The 22,958-nt window shown below is 38.9% G+C and overlaps 2 protein-coding genes across 8 annotated transcripts in view; one reads left to right on the top strand and one right to left on the bottom strand.

The window, feature by feature from the left end:
* The window catches only part of SPATA6L (spermatogenesis associated 6 like), a 58,876-nt gene that overhangs the window by 28,584 nt on the left and 7,334 nt on the right, over positions 1–22,958 (top strand). For all 7 annotated transcript variants that reach the window (XM_037727315.1, XM_017496975.2, XM_017496976.2 and 4 more), the window contains 6 exons: positions 2,976–3,100; positions 9,530–9,607; positions 14,844–15,077; positions 17,714–17,816; positions 20,847–20,881; positions 21,635–21,822. In XM_037727315.1, the coding sequence (XP_037583243.1) occupies positions 2,976–3,100; positions 9,530–9,607; positions 14,844–15,077; positions 17,714–17,816; positions 20,847–20,881; positions 21,635–21,822 (763 nt within the window). The remainder of the gene's footprint in view (positions 1–2,975; positions 3,101–9,529; positions 9,608–14,843; positions 15,078–17,713; positions 17,817–20,846; positions 20,882–21,634; positions 21,823–22,958) is intronic.
* On the bottom strand, positions 11,505–12,291 carry LOC108281437 (DNA-directed RNA polymerase II subunit RPB9-like). Its single transcript, XM_037727316.1, has one exon. The coding sequence runs from the start codon at positions 12,106–12,108 to the stop codon at positions 11,545–11,547; it is 564 nt and encodes a 187-aa protein (XP_037583244.1). The 5' UTR covers positions 12,109–12,291; the 3' UTR covers positions 11,505–11,544.

Below are 22,958 nucleotides of genomic sequence, written 5' to 3'. Positions count from 1 at the left end.
TTCACCATGTTGGTCAGGCTGGTCTTGAACTCCTGCCCTTAGGTGATCTGCCTGCCTTGGCCTCCCAAAGTGCTGGGATGACAGGCATGAGCCACCATGCCTGGCCTGAAAATAAATTATTGAAAAATGAATGAAGGGTAAGAATAAGAAAAGCTTTTAGAGAATACTTAGTCTCTCTTTACCCCTCGCCCCTTTTTTAATAGTGTGGAAACTGAGTCTCAAAGAGGGTAACTAATGCATATTGAGTGCTAACATAAGCTGGCACTTAAGCAAGTTATCTTACTTTAGTCCTCATGTTCATTTATTTAAGAAGCATTTATCAGTTACCCGTTATGTCCCAAGCAGTGTTCCACAGGTTTAGGGGAAGCATCCAGGATGCTGCACTTCACTCCTCGTCTCTGAACATCATTGAAGTTCAATTTTAAAATGTCTATCTTTAGTGATATTTCAAGTGGCTTGTTGAAGATGCTGACAGTGAAGCCCCTTTTCAGGTGTGATTGTCTTGGCTAGGCCCTGTACTGATTGAACTGCTCTGAGTTCACACCTTTCTAGGGACAGCCCTGCCAGAAGTAGAATAATGTACAGAAAAGACAAATTCACTGCTTTCATGGAGCATTGATGGAAGCAGATCATGAATAAACACATGGACAAAAATATCAGTTAGTGGTAAATACTATGATGAAAGTAAAATAGCATGATATGATAGGGAGCACCTGGGAAGGAGTGCTCTTTTGGGTTGGGTTGCCACCTTCTGATAAGATGACATTTAAACCAAGCCTGTTATTCAGTAAGAAGGAGCCAGCCATGCAAAGACCTGGGAAGGGAACCTTACAGGGAGGAGAACGTAAGGCAAAAGCCTTACATAGAGGTGAGCTTGGTGTGTTTGAAGGACAGCAAGAAGGGTAAAGGATGCCAAGGAACAGCAATCAAGGAAGAGAGTGGCAATAAATGAATTAGGAGAGGTTATTAGAAGCCTGACTATATAGAGTCTTGAAGTCTAGGGTAAGGTGCTTAGATTTTGTTCTAATATGATGGGAAGCCATTGGAACGTTTTAAGCAGGAGAAAGGCACAGTCTGATGTATTTAAAACATTGTAGTGGGTGGACAGTGGATTTGAGTGCAGGAGAATGGAGGCAGGGAGATCAACTAAGGCCATCGCAGTGGTGCAGGAGAGAGGTAGGTGGTGGGGGCTTGGACCTGATAGTAGCTGTAAAGATGAAGAGAAGGGGACAGAGTTTAGATTTACTTTGGAAAGAGTCAACAGGACTTAATGGATTGATGTAAGGTGTGAGAGAAAGAGCAGAATCAAGGATGAATCCTATTTTTAGCTTGAGCAACTAGTGCACATTCCTCTAGGGAGAACTTATGTTTAGGAAACAATCAAGAGTTCCACTTTGGACCTGTAAGAGAAAGATACTGTAATATATTTACAGTGAAACTTTAAAGATTAATAGGGTCCCAACAGGATGAGAAGAAGGAATAGCATGCATGGTGGAAGTACGTTGCTGAGGAGGGAACATCAATCAATTGTGGCTGGAGCATGGCTGGGAACACAAGAGTGGAAAGAAATGCTGTTTATGATGAAAAATGTAAAATAATTTCTTTTTGCACTTTGATTCTTTCCTCAGTAGAACCCAAACATTCATATTAAATGGAGTTAGTAGGAGGAAGAATCTAATGCATCATATTATTTGATGTAAGGTCAATTATGTTCTACAGTTGACGTACCGAAAACAAAACCACCCTCTTCAGAATTCTTCTCAAAGTAAAAATTCTTCCCAGTAACTAAGTAGCAAAACTGCCTCATTGGCTACAGTTGCTTTTTTGATGGTCCTCTCTGCAGGGACCACTCTCAGTCCACATCACTTGTGTGGTACCTGCTGTGTGATCGAGGATGACTCAGATGGTAGCTTTCTGTCCTTCAGCTCAGTAAATGTCCATCCCATTAGACCCAAGATCTTTTGGTAATGAGTATTTTGTAGTATCCCTTTTGCAATATCAAAAATAATATTTGTAGTTAATATAATCAACTTTTACAAATAAGTTGATTATATTGATGTAATATTCTGATTAACTTAAAGGAGAAATAAAAGGAGAGTGGTTTATAATAAAATGTGTATGTTAATATTTAAGTGTCAAGTATAATAAAGCATTTAGATGGAATATGATTTTCAAAATGTCAGACAGGTCTGGTTAAAGATTCAAACAAAACAAAATACAATTGTTCCTTGATTTACATGATACTTGGAAAAATTCAGTGTATTTATAAATCATATAAAAATGCTTTGTGTTTACATGTAACATAGAGTTAGTTAAGTTCTAGTTAGTTCTAAGTTAAGGCTTAGACAATTAAATAGTTTTTAGCTTGCAAGAATGTCTGTAGGATATTAGAAAGTCATTGGGGATGGGGAGATTGCGTGATATACATGAGTGTCTTGAGCACTGCAGGACTCCCTCACACCTCTGATTCCTGCCCTTGAAATATTTCCACAAATGTCCAAAATGTCCCTGGGGTTGGTACCCCTCCTGAGAACCACAGTTGTAGCTGTCGTCTGGGTCCTTGGCATCCATGCATCACAGAACACATTGAACCCCAGTCCAAATTGTAAACTTTGTGTGAACAATGCTATGTTCACCTTGTTCCTCTTCTATCCCCAGTGCCTGGCTTAAGGTTATTAGTAAATATTTGTTGCAGGAAAAATTGGATGAATAGATGGAAAGATAGATTTTCCTATTCTGTTTTGTGGAACAACTCTTTAGTCTTTTTTTTTTTCTCTGTTATGACTTGGGAAGGCTTTAAAAAATTGTCCATGAGATAAAAAGTAGTAGAAATTAGTCTCCTCTTGAATAACAGGTGGTAGGATCCATATGTCTATTTTTACCTGAGTGCCATCTCTGCCGTCATCTGCCTAAACTTTTTGTTAAGCCTGGAGGTGTAAATATAGACATTTATGCTTTTTTTCCTTTCTTTCTAGTGTGGGATGAGTTGGCCTGCTATGAAGAAAACACACGGGATTTTCTTTTCCCTGAGCCCAAGCTGACACCTTTATATCCTAGGAGGTATAGGGAGGTGCTCATGAAGACGGCTCTAGGTTTTCCGGTAAGTGATTCGCCCATCGGCTTCTGTTAGAAGAAAAATTCTTGGGACCTGAACATTTTATTCCTGACAGGGTTTGATGTTTATCTTGGTTAGTACCCCTGCTGTTCTGTTTAGTATCTGTGTTTAGATGCCCAAATCAAGGTACCAAATTATACAGATTTCCAGTATTGATCTGAGAGGTGGAAGTTTTATCTAATGAGGGTAGAATCATTGCCATATTTACATTGTCACATAGTTATAAAAGCCTCCTTTTGTTGCAGATTAGCAGAAAGATTTGTTTGTTTAGTCACAGCTATTATGACTAAATAGAGTGGCAATAGTAGCTGTGTTACCTCTCATTTATTTTGCGCTTTCAATTTTTTACATAAGATATTTTCCTCCCAACAATTCTCAAGTTAGCCAAGGCAGATATGGTCTCCATTTAACAGAGAGGAAACTGACAGAGGCCCACAAATTTATATTTCTGACGGGATCTTAAAGGATACAGCAGATATTCTGTTGATAATTTAACTCTTAGGAGAACATTATCTGAGCCCAAATTCAAGATATTCATTTTGATGTTGTCTTTGACAATTTCTATCCCGACAGCAACCCTGATGATTTTCTTGACTTTTACATCACTTGAATGATCTCCATTTAAAGGGCCACACCTTTGAGAATTATAAAAAATTTTGATACTCAGCTTTTCTCTTATTATCTCATGAACTGCAATCATTATAATTAGATGAAGTGTTATTGTTTCCACTTTGTTGAGAGTACTGTGTAGAATATATTTAATGTAAGTCAGGACCTCTGTTTCTGTGCAGCTTAACATGACAGAGCTTCTAATACTTCAAATAGCAAACATGCATCAAAGGTTGTCCTAGTCAGAATTCCTAATGACTATAACTCCAAGCCCTTCATTTTCTTTGAGAGTTTAATGAATCTCACCGAAACTATCTTTGTTTATCCAGTATCTTCGTGTATCATTTAAACTCATGGTACATGTGAGAAGCTTGCCTTTAATTATTTTATTTCGAGTTATTGGGATATTGCTCTTTAGAAGCTGAAAGGGAATAAAAACTGATGAGAATCAGGTAGAGGATACTTTGTTATTGTAACTTTGGTTTTGCCTAGTTCTCTGTTAAATAAAAGGCATCTACAAACACTGAGCTGGCATGCAGCTAAGTATCAAGATAAGAAGAAGCAAACTTTCTTATATTTTTTTGAGTGTTAACTCTGTTTAACTTTATGTTCATAAATAAGAAAAATAACCTGTAGGAGGTTGTATTTATAGTTATTTATAAATGCAGTTAGTCATTAGAGAAAGGGGTTTTTAAACAAATACCTGCATGCATTAGAAGTATTCTTACAATTAAGTTTATCAAGCTGTATTTTAAAAAATTTGTGAAAAGATAGAGGGACTCAATTTCTCTCAACCATTCTATAAAGCAAAATAAAATAAATTGCCATTGCAATGGTTTTTGGAGGGTGGGATCTGATCTTATTTGTTACTCAAAAAATTTTATTTTTGACTGGACTCAGAAGTAAAAGCTCGCAGAGAGGGCAGCCTGCATCTGTTGGCAATCTATCCTGGCATTTTTCTTTGGTCTCTTTCATTCTCTTGGCCAAAAGTTTAGCGTATTCTGCAGCCTTTTTCTCATTTCCCTTAGTAGTCTGTTTCTTCAGAGTAATATGCCAGAGTTTGTGTTACAGGACATGTGGAGTAACAAGACACTGAAACTTGGGTGCTTTGGTTCTAGATTTCTTACCTTCTTTGTTTAAGGCTTTTATTACAATATATTGTCAACTATCATCTTTTTTAGAGTGATTGAAAAGTACAGTCTTTTCTGCTAGGTCTTTTGGGCTCCAGGTGACAAGGCACCATAGAGTCAGTCAGTCCAAGAATATCCTTCTCTCCTTTTCTGATGATAACCAAGTTGAGAATGATCAGACTGGTGACCACATTGTGACCCTGAACATATTTGTACTTTCTTTTTCCAATTCTCTTTGGTTTATAACAGGAATACCCCTTACACAGTAGCAGGTGGACATGGCCATGGGTCAAGACACCCTGCTTTACAGAGAAAACATGTTTGTCATACCCACCACTGATTTGGATCACATAACCCTCCCATTCTTCACCTAGAGCATCTCAGTAGTAACTTCTGTGGCCATATGCTTTTCATAAAAAGTATGAAGTTTGCTTTCATCATCCCCTTCAATGAGTTTCTCACAGCCAGTTGCTGGAAAAGGAAATATTCAGCTTCAACTTCTTTTTTTTTTGAGATAGAGTCTTGCTCTGTTGTCCAGGCTGCAGTGCAATGGAGCCATCTTGGCTCACTGTACCTCCACCTCCATGGTTCAAGCGATTCTCCTGCCTCAGCTTCCTATAGTCGGATTACAGGTACCCACCACCACACCTGGCTAATTTTTGTATTTTTAGTAGAGACGAAATTTCACTATGTTGGCCAGGCTAGTCTCAAATGCCTGACCTCAGGTGATCCCCCTGCTTTGGCCTCCCAAAGAGCTGGGGTTATAAGCATGAGCTACCATGCCCAGCCTTCAGCTTCATCTTCAATTAGCTGATTACCTCCAAGATACCACAAAAAAGAGCCATCACTTTCAGAATAGCTGATGTTCCAGCCTGACCAACATGGTGAAACCTCATCTCTACTAAAAATACAAAAACTAGTTGAGCGTAGTGCCGGATGCCTGTAATCCCAGCTAGTCAGATGCTGAGGCAGGAGAATTGCTTGAACCCAGGAGGCAGAGGTTGCAATGAGCCGAGATCATGCCACTGCACTCCAGCTGGGTGACAAGAGTGAGACTCTGTTTCAAAAAAGAAAAAAAAAAGCTGATGTTCACTGTGTGCTACCTGTATACCAGGAACTGTGTTGAGCTCATTACATGGATTATCCTATTCAGTTCTCCTCTACCTTGTGAGGTGGCAGCTATTCTTTCTCCACTTTAATGGAGAAGGAAGCTGGTGTAAAGAGTTTCAGAAATGTATTCAGGGTCACAGAACTGGTGAGCGATGGAACAGGGATTTTCATGCTGGCTTGTCTGGCTTCAGAGCCTGCGCTCTTACTGACTGAATGGTGCTCATTTTTGTTTCTTTTTTCTTTTTTTCTTCGCCTGTCCTTGAATTAGATGCTCATTTTCTTATATTTATTTCAGCCCACTATCTGATTTCTTTTCATTAGTATTGTAAGAAATAAGAATGAATTACATGTACATGAGACAAATCATTCACTTTATTTTCTCCTAATTTATCAATTCATTAATTAGATTTATTTTCTCCATTAGAATGTGGCTTTTTCTTTGTATTTCTGTATTTTGTTGTTTTATTTCACTGATACTTTAACAGTATTTTTTTATCTCCTGGTGAGGTCAATTTTTTTATTTTTTATTTTTGCAATGGTATCTAGTCTCATCTATTAGAGAATAGATAATACTATTATCTCATCTATTAGGTAAATGATAGTAAAAGATAATAATACTGTCTCCCTATGAGGCAGTGAGAAGATTGCACAATTATCTATTATCATATTAGGTTAACATTCACTTTGTAAGGTGAGCAGAAAAAGCATTTTAAAAAGATTATTCTTTATTTTTTTTGGTGGAATGATTCTAGAAAAATTCTACTGTTAAATCATTTCATTGACCTAATCATTATCACCATCATTCCATTGGTAAGGAGAGTGGACAAGATATAGTCTCTGAATTTTAACTCTAAACTATAATGTTATGCTAAAAGCAGCACTGTATGAAAAAGAAAATACATTATTCTTTATTGTCAGTAAGTCATTGCAAGGAGTGGAGGTCAAATAAGATAAACAAAAAATGTGTTACAGAGTGTGCATTCCTTACCAGCAGGGGACTTCCTTCCTCCTCTCTAGGCAAAGTGGATCAGGAATCTGTTAGGCAGCTGCATGTATAGTGGTTAAGTGTGGAATCAGATTGTCTGGGTTCATTCCCAGTTTTGTCATGAACGGCTGTGAGACTTTGGATAAATTAATCTCTGTGTGCCTTAGTTTACTCATCTGTAAAATGGGACTGTAATAGTATATCACTTATAGGATTATTGTGTTAGATGAGGTAATATATAGTATTTAGCACAATACCTGATAGTTAAGTGTACAATAAATATAAGTTGTTATTATTTATTGTGCCATCATCCAAGAGTTAATACTGTCTCCCTGTGAGGCAATGAGAAGATTGCACAAGTCTGTGGCATGAGAGATGATGTTTTCGGGCTCAGGCCACTGGGCTATCGGGGACCTGGAACTTGATTGTTCAAGCAATCACACGTGTGAGTGTCTTGTGATTCTACCAGTAGCACTGTGGACACTGGAACTCTCCCTGCCTTCTTCATCTGCGCTATCTCATTAACAGGAGATGAGGCTATGCTAGTCATATTATTGTATATTCTTTATCAAATGTCCCTTTGCATTGTCTGAGTCTGTGTAGCATCTTGGCCCCTGTGTTTATATGCCCAAAAATGTTTCTTTGAATTGCCATCCAGGCTTTGCACTCTTGTGTGCATACTCTGCATTCTACAGGCAAAATAAAAAGGAGTTAAAGATGTAGGTTGTACCTGTAAGGACTTGTATAGACAGGCTAGGTACACATGAATGAATGAATGCACAGGAAACAAGCTGACTAGCTGATTCACAAGGCCCCTCGAGAGGTAGCATGGGGAAATGGAAAGAAGGTAGTTTTGCAGTTCAGCAGAGTGTCAGATCCTGCTCTGCCCACCTGAGTGACATTGGGCATACTATTAAACCTCTCCAAGCCTGTTCTCTCCTGTGTTAAATGGGGATACAGTAGTCTACTACACAGGTTATATGAGGATTAGATGAGATTATGCCTCTGGAAATCCTTAATAGCACATGTAATAAGTATCCAATTCGACTTCTTTTCCTTCGAGGGCTTTAGCTGGGGTAAACCCTTTTTGGAAGCACCTTGACTATAAGTTTTATAAATGAAATGAAATATTAGAGGCTGGAGGGAGAGACTACTATGGGCTTACTTGGAGGAATTAGAGTGAGACCAGACATTGAGAGATGGGCAAAATTTGGATGGAAAAGAAGAGAAGGAAGGCGCCCCGGGGCAAGAGGTAACTTGACCAAGTGGTGTTTTCTAGGGGAGAGTAGAGCAGAGAGGTCATGAAGAGGGGCCACAGGTGAGTTGATGGGGTCAGATGGAGACAGTGTAATTTAGTCAGATCCTGGTCCTGTCCCTGTGGTGACATTTATAAGCCTTGTACATTTCAGAAAGTTGCTTTAATGTCTCTTTAAGCCTCGTTTTTTGGGGGAAAGCAATTGTATTTTACAAATTATTGTACAACAAATTGATGCTTTTTTGGTCTACAGTTCTATAAATTTTAATTTATGTATAGATTCGTAAAGCTACTGCTATGATAAGGATATAAAACAATCCCGTCACTCCTAAAATGCCCCTCATGTTACCCCTTTATAGGCACACCCTTCCCCGACCCTAAGTACTAGTCTTTTCTCCATCACCGTAGTTTTGTTTTTTTGAGAATGTCACATAAATGGAATCATACAGCCTGTAACCTTTTGTGACTGGCTTTTCTTACTTAGAAGAATGCTATTGAGATCCATCCATGTAGTTCTGTGTGTCAGTCATTTGTTCCTTGTTATTGCCAAGTAGCTTCCATTACGTAAATCACCACAGTTCATCTATTCACCCATGAAGGACAATTGGATTGTTTCTAGTTTTTGGCCATTTTTCAGTTTTGTCATCTACAAAATACGATGATTATAATAATTGTGCCTACCTTATAGGATTATAAGAACCAAACAGGATAGGGCATATATATATATATATATATATATGTATGTATATAAAACACAATATGGTACTGAGGACAAAAATAGAAGTATCAAATCAATGAAACAAAATGAATTTGGAATTAGATTTAATAAATATAAGTATCTGATATGAGCTATAAAGCAAGTTTTTCACAGCAGGTAGGTAAAGAGGAAGACTCTCTATTCACACCTCTCCCTAGGTAATCTCATTTAATTCCATGCTCCTGTGTTTTAAATAGAGTAGCTAACATCATGGACACTGGAGCTGGAATGCCTGGGTTCAATTAATAGCATTTAGTACTAGATGGACAAGTTACTTAAAACTGTGTCTTAGTTGAGGAGATACTATTATAAAACCTGTCTCATGGGGTTGTGTTAGGAGTAGATGAGTTAATATGTACAAATTACTTAGGCCTGGCTCTGATCCATAATATACATTACAGAAGTGTTTAGCTATTTTTATTACAGATATATTTTAGATAATGTGTGTGGATTATGCCAACCACATAGAAGAGTAGTTAGATTCTTGTATGATTTCAAGTTAGAATGAGATGGCCAAATAACTGTTTCTAGTAATTTTATTTGCTTTTTTATGCTGTTTTATTTTTAGGGCATTGCTCCCAAAATAGAGTTTTCTACAAGGACAGCCATCAGAGAATGTGTGTTTCTGCACAGAAACAGATTTCTTGTAAGTACAATAAAAAATCTAGTGATAGAAATGACCAGATTTTTTTTTTTTTTCAAATTTAAAGAATTTTTGCCCAAACTCAGTTATCAAGTTTACATAAAACTAAACAAGAAGAAACCTGGAAAGTTTTTAGCAGGTTTAAATTTCTGTAATTCAAACTGTTTGCTCAGCCAGTCATATTAGAGTATGTTTGGCACATATGTTTGGTAGCATGATATAGCTGGAGGCAGGGTGATTCCGAAGCTAAAATCACAACTCAGCTACTTGGCTTTTGTTGTTGTTCTATGACTTTTACTTTTTTGTTGTTGTTTTTTCTTGAGACGGAATTTCGCCCTTTCGCCCAGGCTGGAGTGCAATGGCGCGTTCTCCGCTCACTGCAACTTCCACCCTCTGGTTTCAAGGGATTCTCCTGCCTCAGCTTCCGGAGTAGCTGGGCCATCAGGCGCCTGCCACCACGCGCCACTAATGTTTGTATTTTTAGTAGAGACGGGTTTCACCATGTTGGCCAGGCTGGTCTCACTCAAAGTCCTGACCTCGTGATCCGCCCGCTTCGGCCTCTCAAAGTGCTGGTATTACAGGTGTGAGCCACTGAGCCCGGCCGACTTTTGATCTTATGAACAATAGGTTCCATCTTTCTTTTTTAAAAATTAAAAAATTTTAGGCTGGGCATGGTAGCTCACGCCTGTAATCTCAGCACTTTGGGAGTCCGAGGCGGGTGGATCACTTGAGGTCAGGAGTTACAGAAGAGCCTGGGCAACATGGTGAAACCCCATCTCTACCAAAAATACAAAAATTAGCTGGGCTTGGTGGCATGCACCTGTAGCCTCAGCTACTTGGGAGGCTTACCTAGGAGAATCACTTGAGCCCAGAATGTCAAGGCTGCAGTGAGCTGAGATGGTTCCACTGTACTTCAGCCTGGGTTACAGAGTGAGACCCCGTATAAAAAAACAAAAAACAATAAATAAATAAAATAAAAATTTTAAATTAAAAAAATTTTTTTTTTTTCTTTTTTGAGACGGAGTCTCAAGTCTCACTCTGTTGCCAGGCTGGAGTGTAGTTGCCCGATCTTGGCTCACTGCAACCTCCACTTCCCATGTTCAAGCGATTCTCCTGCCTCAGCCTCCCGAGTAGCTGGGACTACAGGCGGGCGCCACCATGCCCAGTTAATTTTTGTATTTTTAGTAGAGATGGGGTTTCACCGTGGCTTGACCTTGTGATCTGCCCACTTCTGCCTCCTAAAGTGCTGGGATTACAGACATGAGCCACTGCACTTGGCCAGAAATTTTAATTTTTTATGGATATATAGTACCTGTGTATATTTATGGCATACATGAGATATTTTGATATAGGCATACAGTGTGTAATAATCACATCAAAGTAAATGGGGTATCCATCACCTAAAACATTTATCATTTGAGTTACAAACAAATCAATTATATTATTTTAGTTACTTTAAAATTTACAATTAAATTACTATTGACTATAGTCCATGTTGTGCTATCAAATACTAGATCTTATTCAGTCTATTTTTTTTTGTACTCATTAACCATCTTCCCCACCCCCGACTAACTACCCTTCCCATCCTCTGGTAACTCTCATTCTACTCTCTGTCTCCATGAGTTCAGTTGTTTTAATGTTTAGCTCCCGCAAATAAGTGAGAACATGTGATGTTTGTCTTTCTGTGCCTGGCTTATTTCACTTGATATAATGACCTCAACTTCCATCCATGTTGTTACAAGACAAGATCTCATTCTTTTTTGTGGCTGAATAGTACTCCATTGTGTATATATATTTCCTTTATCCATTCGTCTGTTGATGGACACTTAGGTTGATTTCAAATCTTGGCTATTGTGAATAATGCTGCAGTAAACATGGGGCCATCTTTTTTTTTTTTCCACATGGACTCTGGTGTTAATTACACTGGGGGAGAGGTGAGGTCACTCGGTCCAGTGGTGGCCGCAGTGTGGGGCCGTGCACCCGTAGTACAGACGCATGGCGTCCTCAGCCCGGGCACTGTGTGACTGGAAGAACACAGCCTCCTTGTGGCCACACTTCTGGCACGGGTGGTCCTCGGTCTGCGGCAACGTGGGGTCCTGGGACACGTCGGCGATAATCTGGGTCAGTTCGTCCTCTTCGTGCGTGATCTTGTTGACACAGATGCAGCTGTTGTCAGCCTCCTGCTGGTAATCACAGTTCCGGCACGCATAGAGCAGAATGCGGTTCTCCTTGTCTTCCTTGGGGTATAGCATGTTTTTACATTCCTGGCAGAAGCGAATACCCACGAACCCCAGCTCGTAGGTCCCGTTGGGCTCCATGGCGACTGCAAACCGCCTAACCTTCTGTGCTTGCTCCGCCGCGCTACAGGTCGCCAGAGGGGCCAGGCCTAGGTGCTTCGCCAAAAGAGGGCGGTGCTGCGCACACGTGCTGTGTCTCCCTTCTCTCCGCGCAAAGGTTTTATTGCTTGCTTCAGTCTTTTGATACCCTAGAGTAATTGCTTCCATTTTTTGGGCATCACCGCCTCAGTTTACAGAATAGTATGGATCTGGCGTCAGAGCCCGGAAAACGATGAGCATCCAGGGCAAAAGCCACAGAGCTTGCTTGGCCAAAGGCCAGTGCGCACGCGCGAGTTTACCCTGTGCGGACGGAGTGAGCTCTTGCCAGTTCTTCCTCTTGGCTACAGTCTTTGCCCCGCCGGGGCCATCTTTCTTTTGCTGAGGCAGACACTCAGAGTTGTATTCGTGGTCCATCTTTGGTAAGCATGATGGGTCTTAGGGCATCCATGTGTACTACCTCAATTTTACTGTCTTCTTCAGTCCTGGTGTCCCCTCACCCCAATTTCTTTCTGTTTTGCTTTTACCTTATTGTTTACAATGTTGTTGCCATTTAAAATACTTTCTAGACAAGATGGAGAAGAAATAAAGGTAGTGTGTGAAACTTTGGGACAGGGTAAAGTAAAGCCTGTAAGTGAAACAAAATGCTTATCCCAGATCCCATGTATGGTCATAGAAAAGACCTTGAAAATGTGGGCTGTGTGTTAAGGAATATTGAATGAGAAGAGCCAATAATCTGTACAAATCTATCAATCCTCTTAGCATAATAACTCATATAATGGGAGACCAATGATTAATTTTAAGGAAAGCATTATCTGCTTTTGGTTTATCCTTATTTATTCTGTCTTCTCACCAATTTATTTGTGATGTGTTTATAGCAGTTGTTCAGTGTTTCTCTTCCATTCTACCATTTAAATTCTATTCCTAGTATAGGTCTTCCTTTCAGTGTTAACTTTTTAAACAAATAGGTTTTTTTTTTTCTTGAACTCCTGACCTCAAGAGATCCTCTGCTTCAGCCTCCCAAAGTATTGGGATTACAGACATGAGCTACCACATTCAGTCTGTTTTTTTCTTAAAACAAAATATCACTTTATTTTAGAAAATTAGAAAACAAAGATAAATAAGCAAAAAGGGCCAAAAATTTAAAAAACCTGTCTCATTCTTGCCATTTAGAGATCAGCATTAATGTTTTTTGGTATATTCTGTATACACATACATACTTTTATAAAAGATTGAGATCACGATGCAGTGCATATTATTTTGTACCCTTCTTTTTTCTTTTTTCCCTAAGACATCGTTGCTTTGGAATGTACCCTTCTTTTTTCATTTAATTTATCATGAACATTTTCTCTTGTCCCAAGTATTCTTATGCCAGACAATTTTTTGTGGCTTCCTAGTATTCCATATGGAAATACTATAATCTGTTTGGCCGCTCTTTTCCTTTTGTTGAGCACTTAATCAATATATCAGTAAGGGTCCAGTCAGGAAGCCATACCAAACTTGTGATTGTAACAGAAAGGTTTAATTTTTTAAAATTGCTGGTGGGGCGCAGAGGCTCATGCCTGTAATCTCAGCACTTTGGGAGGCCGAAGTGGGTGATCACGAGGTTAGGAGATCAAGACCATCCTGGCCAACATGGTGAAACCTCGTCTCTACTAAAAATATAAAAATTATCTGGGCGTGGTGGTGAGTGCCTGTAATCCCAGCTACTTAGGAGGCTGAGGCAGGAGAATCACTTGAACCAGGGAAGCAGGAGGTTGCAGTGAGCCGAGATCGCACCACTGCACTCTAGTCTGGGAACAGAGTAAGAATGTCTCAAAGAAAAAGGAAAAAAATGGCTAAACGGGTTGGAAGACTGAAAGCTAAAAGGGGAACGCTGAAATGACAGAGTAATTGCAGGAAGCAGCTTCCACCTTTAGGGCTGGGAAGACAAAGGAAAGATGTTGGTTCAGGAAGAACACAGAAGCTTAAAGAAGAGACTGCAGAAATGGGACCCAGACCTCTGAAGAGGGGCTGTTTTCCTGGATGCTTCTTCAGGAATTCAAAGGGGGGACTCTGATGAGCTGCGACTCAGATCTCTAAGGAGGGTCACTGCTCACTGCTGGTGCCACAGGAGCTTGGAGGAAGGTTTCTGTGATGCTAAATGCAAATCTGAATATGGGGCTTTGGCCAGCTGCTGCTGGTATATCTGAGGGGGTGCAATGAGGCTAGTTCTGGCATAATAGGGGAAAGGCTGTAATGTGGAGCCATTTGTAGCTGTCCAGGCGAACAATGGTTGCTGGAATGATGCTAACAGGAATAGAATGCAAAACTGAAAGTAGCCAGTCACCATAGCTCCTCCAGCCTTGCACTTTCTCTAGCACCCTCTAGTGGCAGAGGCTAAAGAGACCAGCTGGAAAAGCAAAAAGAGGGTTTGTAGAGTCCCTGGACCAGTCTCATATAGCCGAGGTGGATTTGCAAGTGAGCGCAATTGCTTACTCACTAATACAGTTGATTTCTAACTTTTAAACTATCATAAGCATTTTTGTAGATATACATATAGCCATAGTTATTTCCTTATAATACATTCCTGGAAGTGAAATTGCCAGACCCCAGTGTGTGTCAAATTCTTTATCATCTATTGGAGGTGTCTGACACTTTCTAACTTTCCCCTATTATAAATGAAGCTAACTGTTAATTAGTTGAATACATTATACTAGCAAGTTATAAATACTACTGATGTTAAACTGAACAGGAACAAAAATTAGATAAATGTCCTTCCTTAAATTTATGTTTTATATATCTGAGATGTCCAGTTTTCTACCTTAATTTGTAAAAGTTCAATTAAATACAGTTATATTCTGATAGAATTTTCTTCTTTTCTTTGTTTATTTTAAAAAATATTCTTTTTTGTTTGTTTATTTCAGGAAGAAAGACATGAGTCACGAAGGCCTTTATTTACATCACATGAACCAATATTAAATACTATAAAGATGAAACCAAAGGAGAATAATCTCAATAGACTGCCCAAAGGCATGCAAGCCCGGGCTCCCTCTCCATATTCTACCAGGCATTTCTTCCAGGACCAGCCAGCTCAGTTGAACCTTGGAAATAATTTCAAAATCTTTGGAGGAAGCAAGCCTCCATTCGTTGTTAGACATGTGAGCCTAAAATTATTTTTTAGAGTACTTTGCAATAGTGAGGATGTGGATGAGAGTGGGAAAAAGGAAGATTGAGCTATAAAAACAAATGAGTAATATTAAATAAAAAGGGACTTCAAATTGAATAATAATTGTGATTAAATTATGTTAATTTCCTAGATCATTGTCAGGAAACTCCTAGAAAGGTACCTTTACAGGGGATTTGCTCAGTAAATGTCAGCCATCCCTATTTTTAATTTTTGAAAATTATTAACAGAGTATAATGATAACTTGCCATTATCCTGAAGAGTCAATGAACTGACAGAGGTTGAAGACACATAGCAAAGGTTGGCATGCACTCTGTATCAATCCAAAACTAAAGCTTCATCAGTTTTAGAGAAAACTACCAGAGTTTTCTTTCTTTTTCTTTCTTTCTTTTTTTTTTTTTTTTGAGAAGGAGTTCTCTCTCTCTATTTTTGAGAAGGAGTCTTGCTCTGTTGCCTAGGCTGTAGTGCAGTGGCATGATCTCGGCTCATGGCATCCTCCACTGCCCAGGTTCAAGCAACTCCCCTGACTTAGTCTCCTGAATTTTCTTAATGAGATTGGTGCTCAGTGGCCATACTTTGAAAAGCCAGAAAAGTTTGTTTGCAGGAAGAAGCAATGTTTTGGCATATTCAAAGCCCTTAATTAAAGTCATCTTAGATTTTGCCCTCAGGTAGTGGACAAATTTAATCACACTAGTTCTCTTAGTCTCTTTACAATTTTTTTTTTTTTTTTTTGAGATGGAGTCTTTCTCTGTCACCCAGGCTAGAGTGCAGTGACATGATCTCAGCTCACTGCAACCTCTGCCTTTTGGGTTCAAGTGACTCTCCTGCCTCAGCCTCCTGAGTAGTTGGGATTATAGGTGCCCACCACCATACCCGGCTAATTTTTGTATTTTTAGTAGAGATGAGGTTTCACCATGTTGGTCAGGCTGGTCTCGAACTCCTGACCTCAAATGATCCACCTGCCTCAGTCTCCCCAAGTACTGGGATTACAGCATGAGCCACTGCACCAAGCCTACAAATTTTTTGCTACTATAAACGTAATGGAAAACATAGAAAAGTTCAAGAAAAAAATTATCCATTGGCTCACCAGTATAATAAAATCATTGTTTGATTTAATTTGACGCAATTTCTCTGCCTTATTTTTGCATTCATAGGCTTTATTTTTTCCACAAAGTTGTAATTTTACTGTATGTATAAATTAGTTTTCCTATATATTCCAATTAACATTATATTAAAAATTTTCTGTATTATTTCATAGTCTACATGAACACAATTTCATGTTCTATTTAATGACTTATTCTCCAGAATGTTAACTATTGATAGTATCATTACATTGCTATTTTGATTTAAAGCCACCCCTGTTAATGTTTGTGTATTAGACAGAGACTGTGAAGTGTAGTAAGTCTTGAAGTGAAGGTGCTGTTGAGATGACTGTATGTAGAGTTGGTTTGTAGGTAGAACAGAGCTGTTTGGCTAGAAACTGCTGAACAGCTACCTACAAAAAATATACAACAGCTATTGTCTTCTTGGAGGCCTGGGTGATGACATCTGGCTAAAAATCTAACGACCAATCTTTAAACATGGCACCATAAAATATCTAATTGAGTTCATTTATTTCATTTTATTGAAAATAAATCTGATTTACTTGATTTGATGCAAATTATTATAAAATACAACTTCAGTCCATGCCATTATGAACTAAGTAAACTTAAAATCTTGGTAGATTTCTTAAGGGATTAAAACTTGCTTAATACTATTTAATTTGACAAATTCTTATACAGCTTTTCCTATGTGCCAAGCTCTTTTATTAATGATTTTACATAATTTTTTATTTAGTTAGATTTTCTGATATGTGATATTTCCTTAAGTAGAGGCATTAAAATTTAGAAAACCTGATGTTGTAAAGACTGTAAATTCAAGTCAGTATATTAAAGTAGAATGAAAAGTAACATTATAACCTGCCTTATTAAAATTTAAAAACACGGAAGTAAACAAAGTAAAAAAAATTCAGCAACTCTGTATTGAAGATATTTTAGAAGAGTCCCTAGTTCTAGTATTTTGACCTGTTTGCAGATCATGTTACCCAATTTTTCTTTAGGAAAATATGGTCAGTCACTATAGGTAAAATAATATAGTTATCATTATTCTTTTTTCAAGATTGAAGACACTCAGACCAGAAACGAATGTGGAAAGTAGAAATGTCATCTTATGGGAATCCCTTGCTGTCAGTGAGGACCCCACTTAGGCCAGCACTACTCATAGTGTTTAAGGAATGTGAAACGCCATCATATTTTACGAGATTGTGAAATAAAGCTTCACTTGATCTCTTTCTGTGTGGGATGCTTACCAGTTGTTGGAATATAATGTGGGTCTAACTTTAGATTTTTATGCTAGTGTTTAGCCCATGTCCTCAATGTTCTAGCCTCAGTGAAGGACAGTTTCTCCTTTTAGGCATAACATGTAACACACTTGGAGACTTTGATGTAGATGGTTCTCTAGCCTTCTCTTTACAATTGTGTGATTGAAGGGGAGACAGTCATTACCAGTAATGAGGGGAGGGCTCTAGAAGCTACAGTGGATTCTAGTCTTACTTCTTTCCTTTACTTTCAGGTGGACAGTGCAAAGCCCTTTGGTGAGAATATTTCAGAGCATCATTTGAGGAGGTCTAGAAGAAAATCTAAGTTTTCAGACTTTCCGTTCCCAATGAGAAGAGGTACTCGAGTTTCTTGTTACTCCTGTACATTTCCCTATGGCCACAAATGTGTCCTATGTATAATCTTTCATTCTGAGGAATCACAGGTTAAGTTGGGAACTTTGGACCTAATTCTCAAGTACTTGCCAGTTGTGGAATTTCCAGGGCAGTATTCTCACAAAGCACAGTCAGCTGAGAAGCTTCTGTCTGAGTTCCCCTTACCGTTGGAGGGGATGGTTCTGAGAGGCGTGCTGAGTGAGCTGTGGTTGCAGTTGTTCCCTGGCTGGGCTGGGAAAGCAGAGTACAACTTGTCCTGCTGCGAACTCCTTGCAAAGTCACCATTAATGCCTAATAAATAAGGTTTTCAATTTTTCTTGGTGGAGAAAAACAGGATATTGATGGTGAACAGGCGATGTAATATTTGCTTTAGAAGATTTCATGTGAGGGAGGTGGGAAGCCAGCTGTATCTGAAGCAGTTAGATGAAGGCAGGGTGTTCTCAACCCTTTAGATTTCAGGCCCTTTTGGATGCTTAAATATTCTTGAGGAGCCCAAAGAGCTTTTCCTGATGTGGATAATATCAGTATTTAGCATGTTAGAAATTAAAACTGATAAATTTTTTTTTTTGAGACAGAGTCTCCCTCTATTGCCCAGGCTGGAATGCAGTGGCATAATCTCTGCTCACTGCAACCTCCGCCTCCTGGGTTCAAGCAGTTCTCCTGACTCAGCCTCCCAAATAGCTGGGACTGCGGGCACATGCCACCAGGCCCAGCTAGTTGTTTTTGTATTTTTAGTAGAGATGGAGTTTCACCATATTGGCCAGGCTGGTCTTGAACTCCTGAACTTGTGATCTGCCTGCCTCAGCCTTCCCAAATGCTAGGATTACAGGCATGAGCCACTGCGCCTGGCTAAAACTGATAAATTTTTAAAATACAAGAATAGAGTAGCACACATTCCATTAGCCATCCAAATGGTGATGCCATGACATCATTGTAGCTTTTGGAAAACTCCATTGTACAGTCATGAGAGAATAAGAATGAAAGCAGCAAATCATGTCTTAGTATTATTATGAAAAGAGTTTGACCTTGCAGATCTCATGATAGGTCTTGGGAACCCCTGGAGGAGATCCCTGGACTACACATTGAGAGTCACTGGATTAAGGAATCCCTTGTAGGCTTTTGACTGAAATCCATGAATCATGTCAGTAGTGAAGGTCATGTCAGTGAAGATCAGCCATTCCTGAACTTAATCAAAATTCTCAGGCCGGAAAGGAATGGTGGCGGTCCATTCGTTTGCCTGCTAGTTGTACTGGATTTTCCATCTATTGCCATCCCTGACAGTAGAATTTCTTATCTTAGACTTAAAAGTCTTTTAAGGGGCTACTTTTAAGTCTCTTATGGTGACTTAAGCTAGTGTTCTTAGACTGTGGTGTCTGTTTGACAGCAGCTGGCCAAGGACAGAGTATAGGGTTTGAAGCAGAAAGTGCTTCATTACCTATGGCATTTAAGTTCTTTGAATTGAAAATCACCTGTGTAGCTTATAAAGCAGCATTGTTTTCCCTACTGCAGAGAAATCAGGCAACAGCAAATGTCCTTTCCTAGGGAGGACAAGCTGGGTTTAATGCAGGCTCTATTGTGATGGGACTCACATATCACAATGGTCTCGGCCTTTGTCTTTTCTTAATCCTGGCAGGTGGAAAAAACTAAGGTTCCAGAGAGGTTACAGAGTGTGTAAAGGTCACACATCAAGTTTTTGGCCTACCTACATTTAGAGAAGACATTCAAACCTCTGGGTTCAGATCCTTGGAATCCCTGTAGCTTTCAAGCCAGACCTTTGCTTAGGTCACTTGTCAGCTCATTCATCCAGGCCTAAGGTAGCATACAGAAGTGTTTCTCAAACTTGAATGTGCATTTGAATCACCTGGGGCTCTTGTTAAACTGCAGATTCTGATTCAGTAGGGCTGGTGTGGAGCTTAGGATTCTCCTTTTCTAACAAGCTTCCAGGTGATACGGATGCTGCTAATCCATGGACTGCACTTTGAGAAGCAAGGGAAGGAAGGCAAGCTCCCTCTGTGAAAGGAAGGGCTCAAAACCAGAAGGAAGGAGGTTGTGAGGCCACAGGGCAGGTTTGTGGCTATTGCTGAAAGGGCCTTAGCATTGCTAACTCTCTGCCCTAGCTGGGGGTGGGAGAGAAGAGAGTTCCTGGGACAAGGTGGCACATACATATGTGTATACCCAAAGGATATGAAAATGGTCAGACTTTCAAAAAAATCTCATTTTATATCTACCAGTGACATGGGGAGGGGAATCAGCAGTGCAGAAAAAGTCCCTTGTCATTGCCTGAGTCCCGGTCACATTGGGGGAAGCCATGGTGACCTTAGCATTGCCTTACAAATACTCATTTTAAAAACATTTTTAAATCAACCTGGAAAAGTCCAACCTAGTCTTCACTTTCCCTATATGTATTTCATGCTTAATTTCCTAGTCAGCCTTAGTGTACTCAAGCATTAGGTCTACTTACCTATCATGATCATTGAGGGTCATCATAATGATTTCCGTTTTTGCTATGTTCTATGTTTCTCCAAGCTGTTACATATTTGTTGTCTCAATTTAACATTTGTGTCCATCTTGGACAAATATATTCAAGAGCTCCTGCATAAATGGGATTCCATGAAACCCAAAGATAATGGCAGGGGAGGCAAGAGTTTATAAATTTTATATTAGACCACAGTACTTTCTTTCAGGTTTTGGGCACCTGCTCAAATATGAGTTTTTCAGGCTGCTTAAGAGTTATTTATTGAACTTCCACATTCACTTTAGACTTGCTTTACCCTTCCCCCTTCCATGTATGCTGTCATTGAAAATAAAACCTCATTGTTGACCTCTCAAGGGAGACTTAAAAGTGATAGTGTAATTTACAAGGGAACATTTAAGTTTTTAAATCATTCATTCATTGTCTAAAATTTTTGTACTGCTGTAGAATACATATAATGGCAGTTTTAAAGTGAAATGGTATTAATGAGTCATTGAAACACCTGTTCCTCTTTCTTGTAGCTTCTTCTCTTGACAGCCTTGCAGCTAACATAAAGGTAATTTTAGAAGTAGAATTTGTAAAATGATTTACTTCCAGCTATCTTATATCAATTATTGTGCTTTTTCCAATCAGTGGTGGATATTTCTAGTTAGTCTGCTTAGGTGGAATTGCAATAGTTTAGTGTTTACATGCAGATGTGTCCAGACGCCATGTTATACTTTGTTTTGGGGTTAGTTGGTTTGTGTCCCTTATATAAGTAGGATGAATCACCAAGGAGCGTGTGTCTATACCCAATACCTACTTTATTGATAGTTATTTTCATTGCTTTTTCTCTAATCAAATACCTTTATACATAGAGGTGGCAAATCGCTTGTTCTTGAAGCTTGATTGGTTTGTCAAAGTGAAGCTTCAAATTTCTGTGACACAACATGAGAATAGATTTACGCAAAGAAAATGGAATATACTATATTTCTTAAGCCATAGTGCTTAAATATTTTGTTAAAATTATATTCTTCCCAGATCCAATAATCCCTAGTCCCCAGAAATCAAAGTTCAGAGCATGAGTTTATTTTGGTTTATTAATATATCTCAAACATACAGACTTTTGGTTATTTTTCTTTAGTCTTAACTCCTGAGCATTTTGTTGCTAGTCTTCTCTGCTCCAGACCCTCTTCTATTTGCAGGACATTCCTGGGCCAATATTCTGTCATCTTAGCCCTAGTTGTCTTCCTTGTCCAACCCCATCCCCAGCTCTAAATTAAGCAAACAGAAGCAAAATTACCACTAAATAATGTGCGTTGTCACTCAGATTATTAAAGAGCCAGATGAACGGATTGTTTTAAGGAGCGAGTCAACATCACGTTTAGATTCAAGTAAATTTGGAAAGCCCTCACCCAGTAAACAAGGGGTTGCCAGTTTCCATGGGAAAGCTTCATTTTCTACCTCCCAGCACTCCAGATCTCCTGGCCCCCTGGATCAGCCCCTTCTCCGAAAAAGGTCAGTGGCAAGCACCCATCTGTTTGTCTGAAGAGTACATTGCGGCCTGGCAGGGGTAAAGCCAGGTCATTTCATCAGTTTCTTTTCTTAGGAATATTCAGCTGGTGTCACCTTGATATGAAAAAATGATCGTTTCTTTAAAAATCTACCCAAAAGTCAGAGTGGAGCCTTTTCTCTTGCCTCTGGAAAGCATATATCAGGATATTTGCTATAAATGGGATAGACAACTAACTTTGACATAGGTAGTATTTAGATACCTATTTTTATTTGTCATAAATTTAAAAACTAAACCTTTTTATTTTACCAGTACAAAAATGTTCACTACCGGAAGTTTGAAAATTACAGAAAAAAAAAGTGAAAAAAATTACACATAGTCCTACTACCCAAAGACAAATGTTGTTAGCATATGAGTGTATAGTCTTTTTTTAGACATGATTTCTTTGTTTACATTATTTTCACAAACAATAAAAATGCATTTGCATATGTCTGGAGCGCAGGTCAGAGACTAAGAGCAGAAATCTTTTTTTGCTAAACTGCACTCTCTAGTAGAGTAAGGAACCATTGGTTTGCTTGGGTCTACCTAATTTTAGCCTGAAAGGCCTGCATTCTAGGAAACCCTTGAGTCTTAGGCAAACCAGGACAGTTGGTTACTTTAACTTCAGGAAAGTGGCACTGAAAATAATATTTATAAGATCATTGTTTTGAATGAAGGATATGCCCATCTGCTTTTCTCTGCATTATTAGTGACGAGAATAAGAAGCAAACTCTGCATACCAAAATAACACAATTGCTCACAGAGAGACTCAGAGTAAATATATCCCAGAATCACAGTAGCCCTGAAATTTTTACAGGAATTATATTAACTTTGAGGTATACTAAGAAAGTGGCAATCCCTTCTTAGTGTTTTCAGAAATGGCAAAATAAGTCTATATTCAAATGTTAAATCATGGATTTAAGGAAGTCAGATCAAATATTTTAATAAAATCAATTAATGTATGGTGAGTTTTTGATTAGTTACTTTATTAGAAGAAAAGAATACAACATAGATTTTTTAAAAACTGGCTCTGGCACACAGAGACAGGTGGTCAGAGACACACAACCCCTTTTTGTGCCTAGCCTCTGTCCCCTCCTGTCTT

Source organism: Cebus imitator, unplaced genomic scaffold (assembly GCF_001604975.1).
Source record: "Cebus imitator isolate Cc_AM_T3 unplaced genomic scaffold, Cebus_imitator-1.0 Scaffold227, whole genome shotgun sequence".
NCBI lineage: Eukaryota > Metazoa > Chordata > Mammalia > Primates > Cebidae > Cebus > Cebus imitator.
Note: the sequence above shows the minus strand (reverse complement) of the source record. Positions and strands in the feature narration are given on the sequence as shown.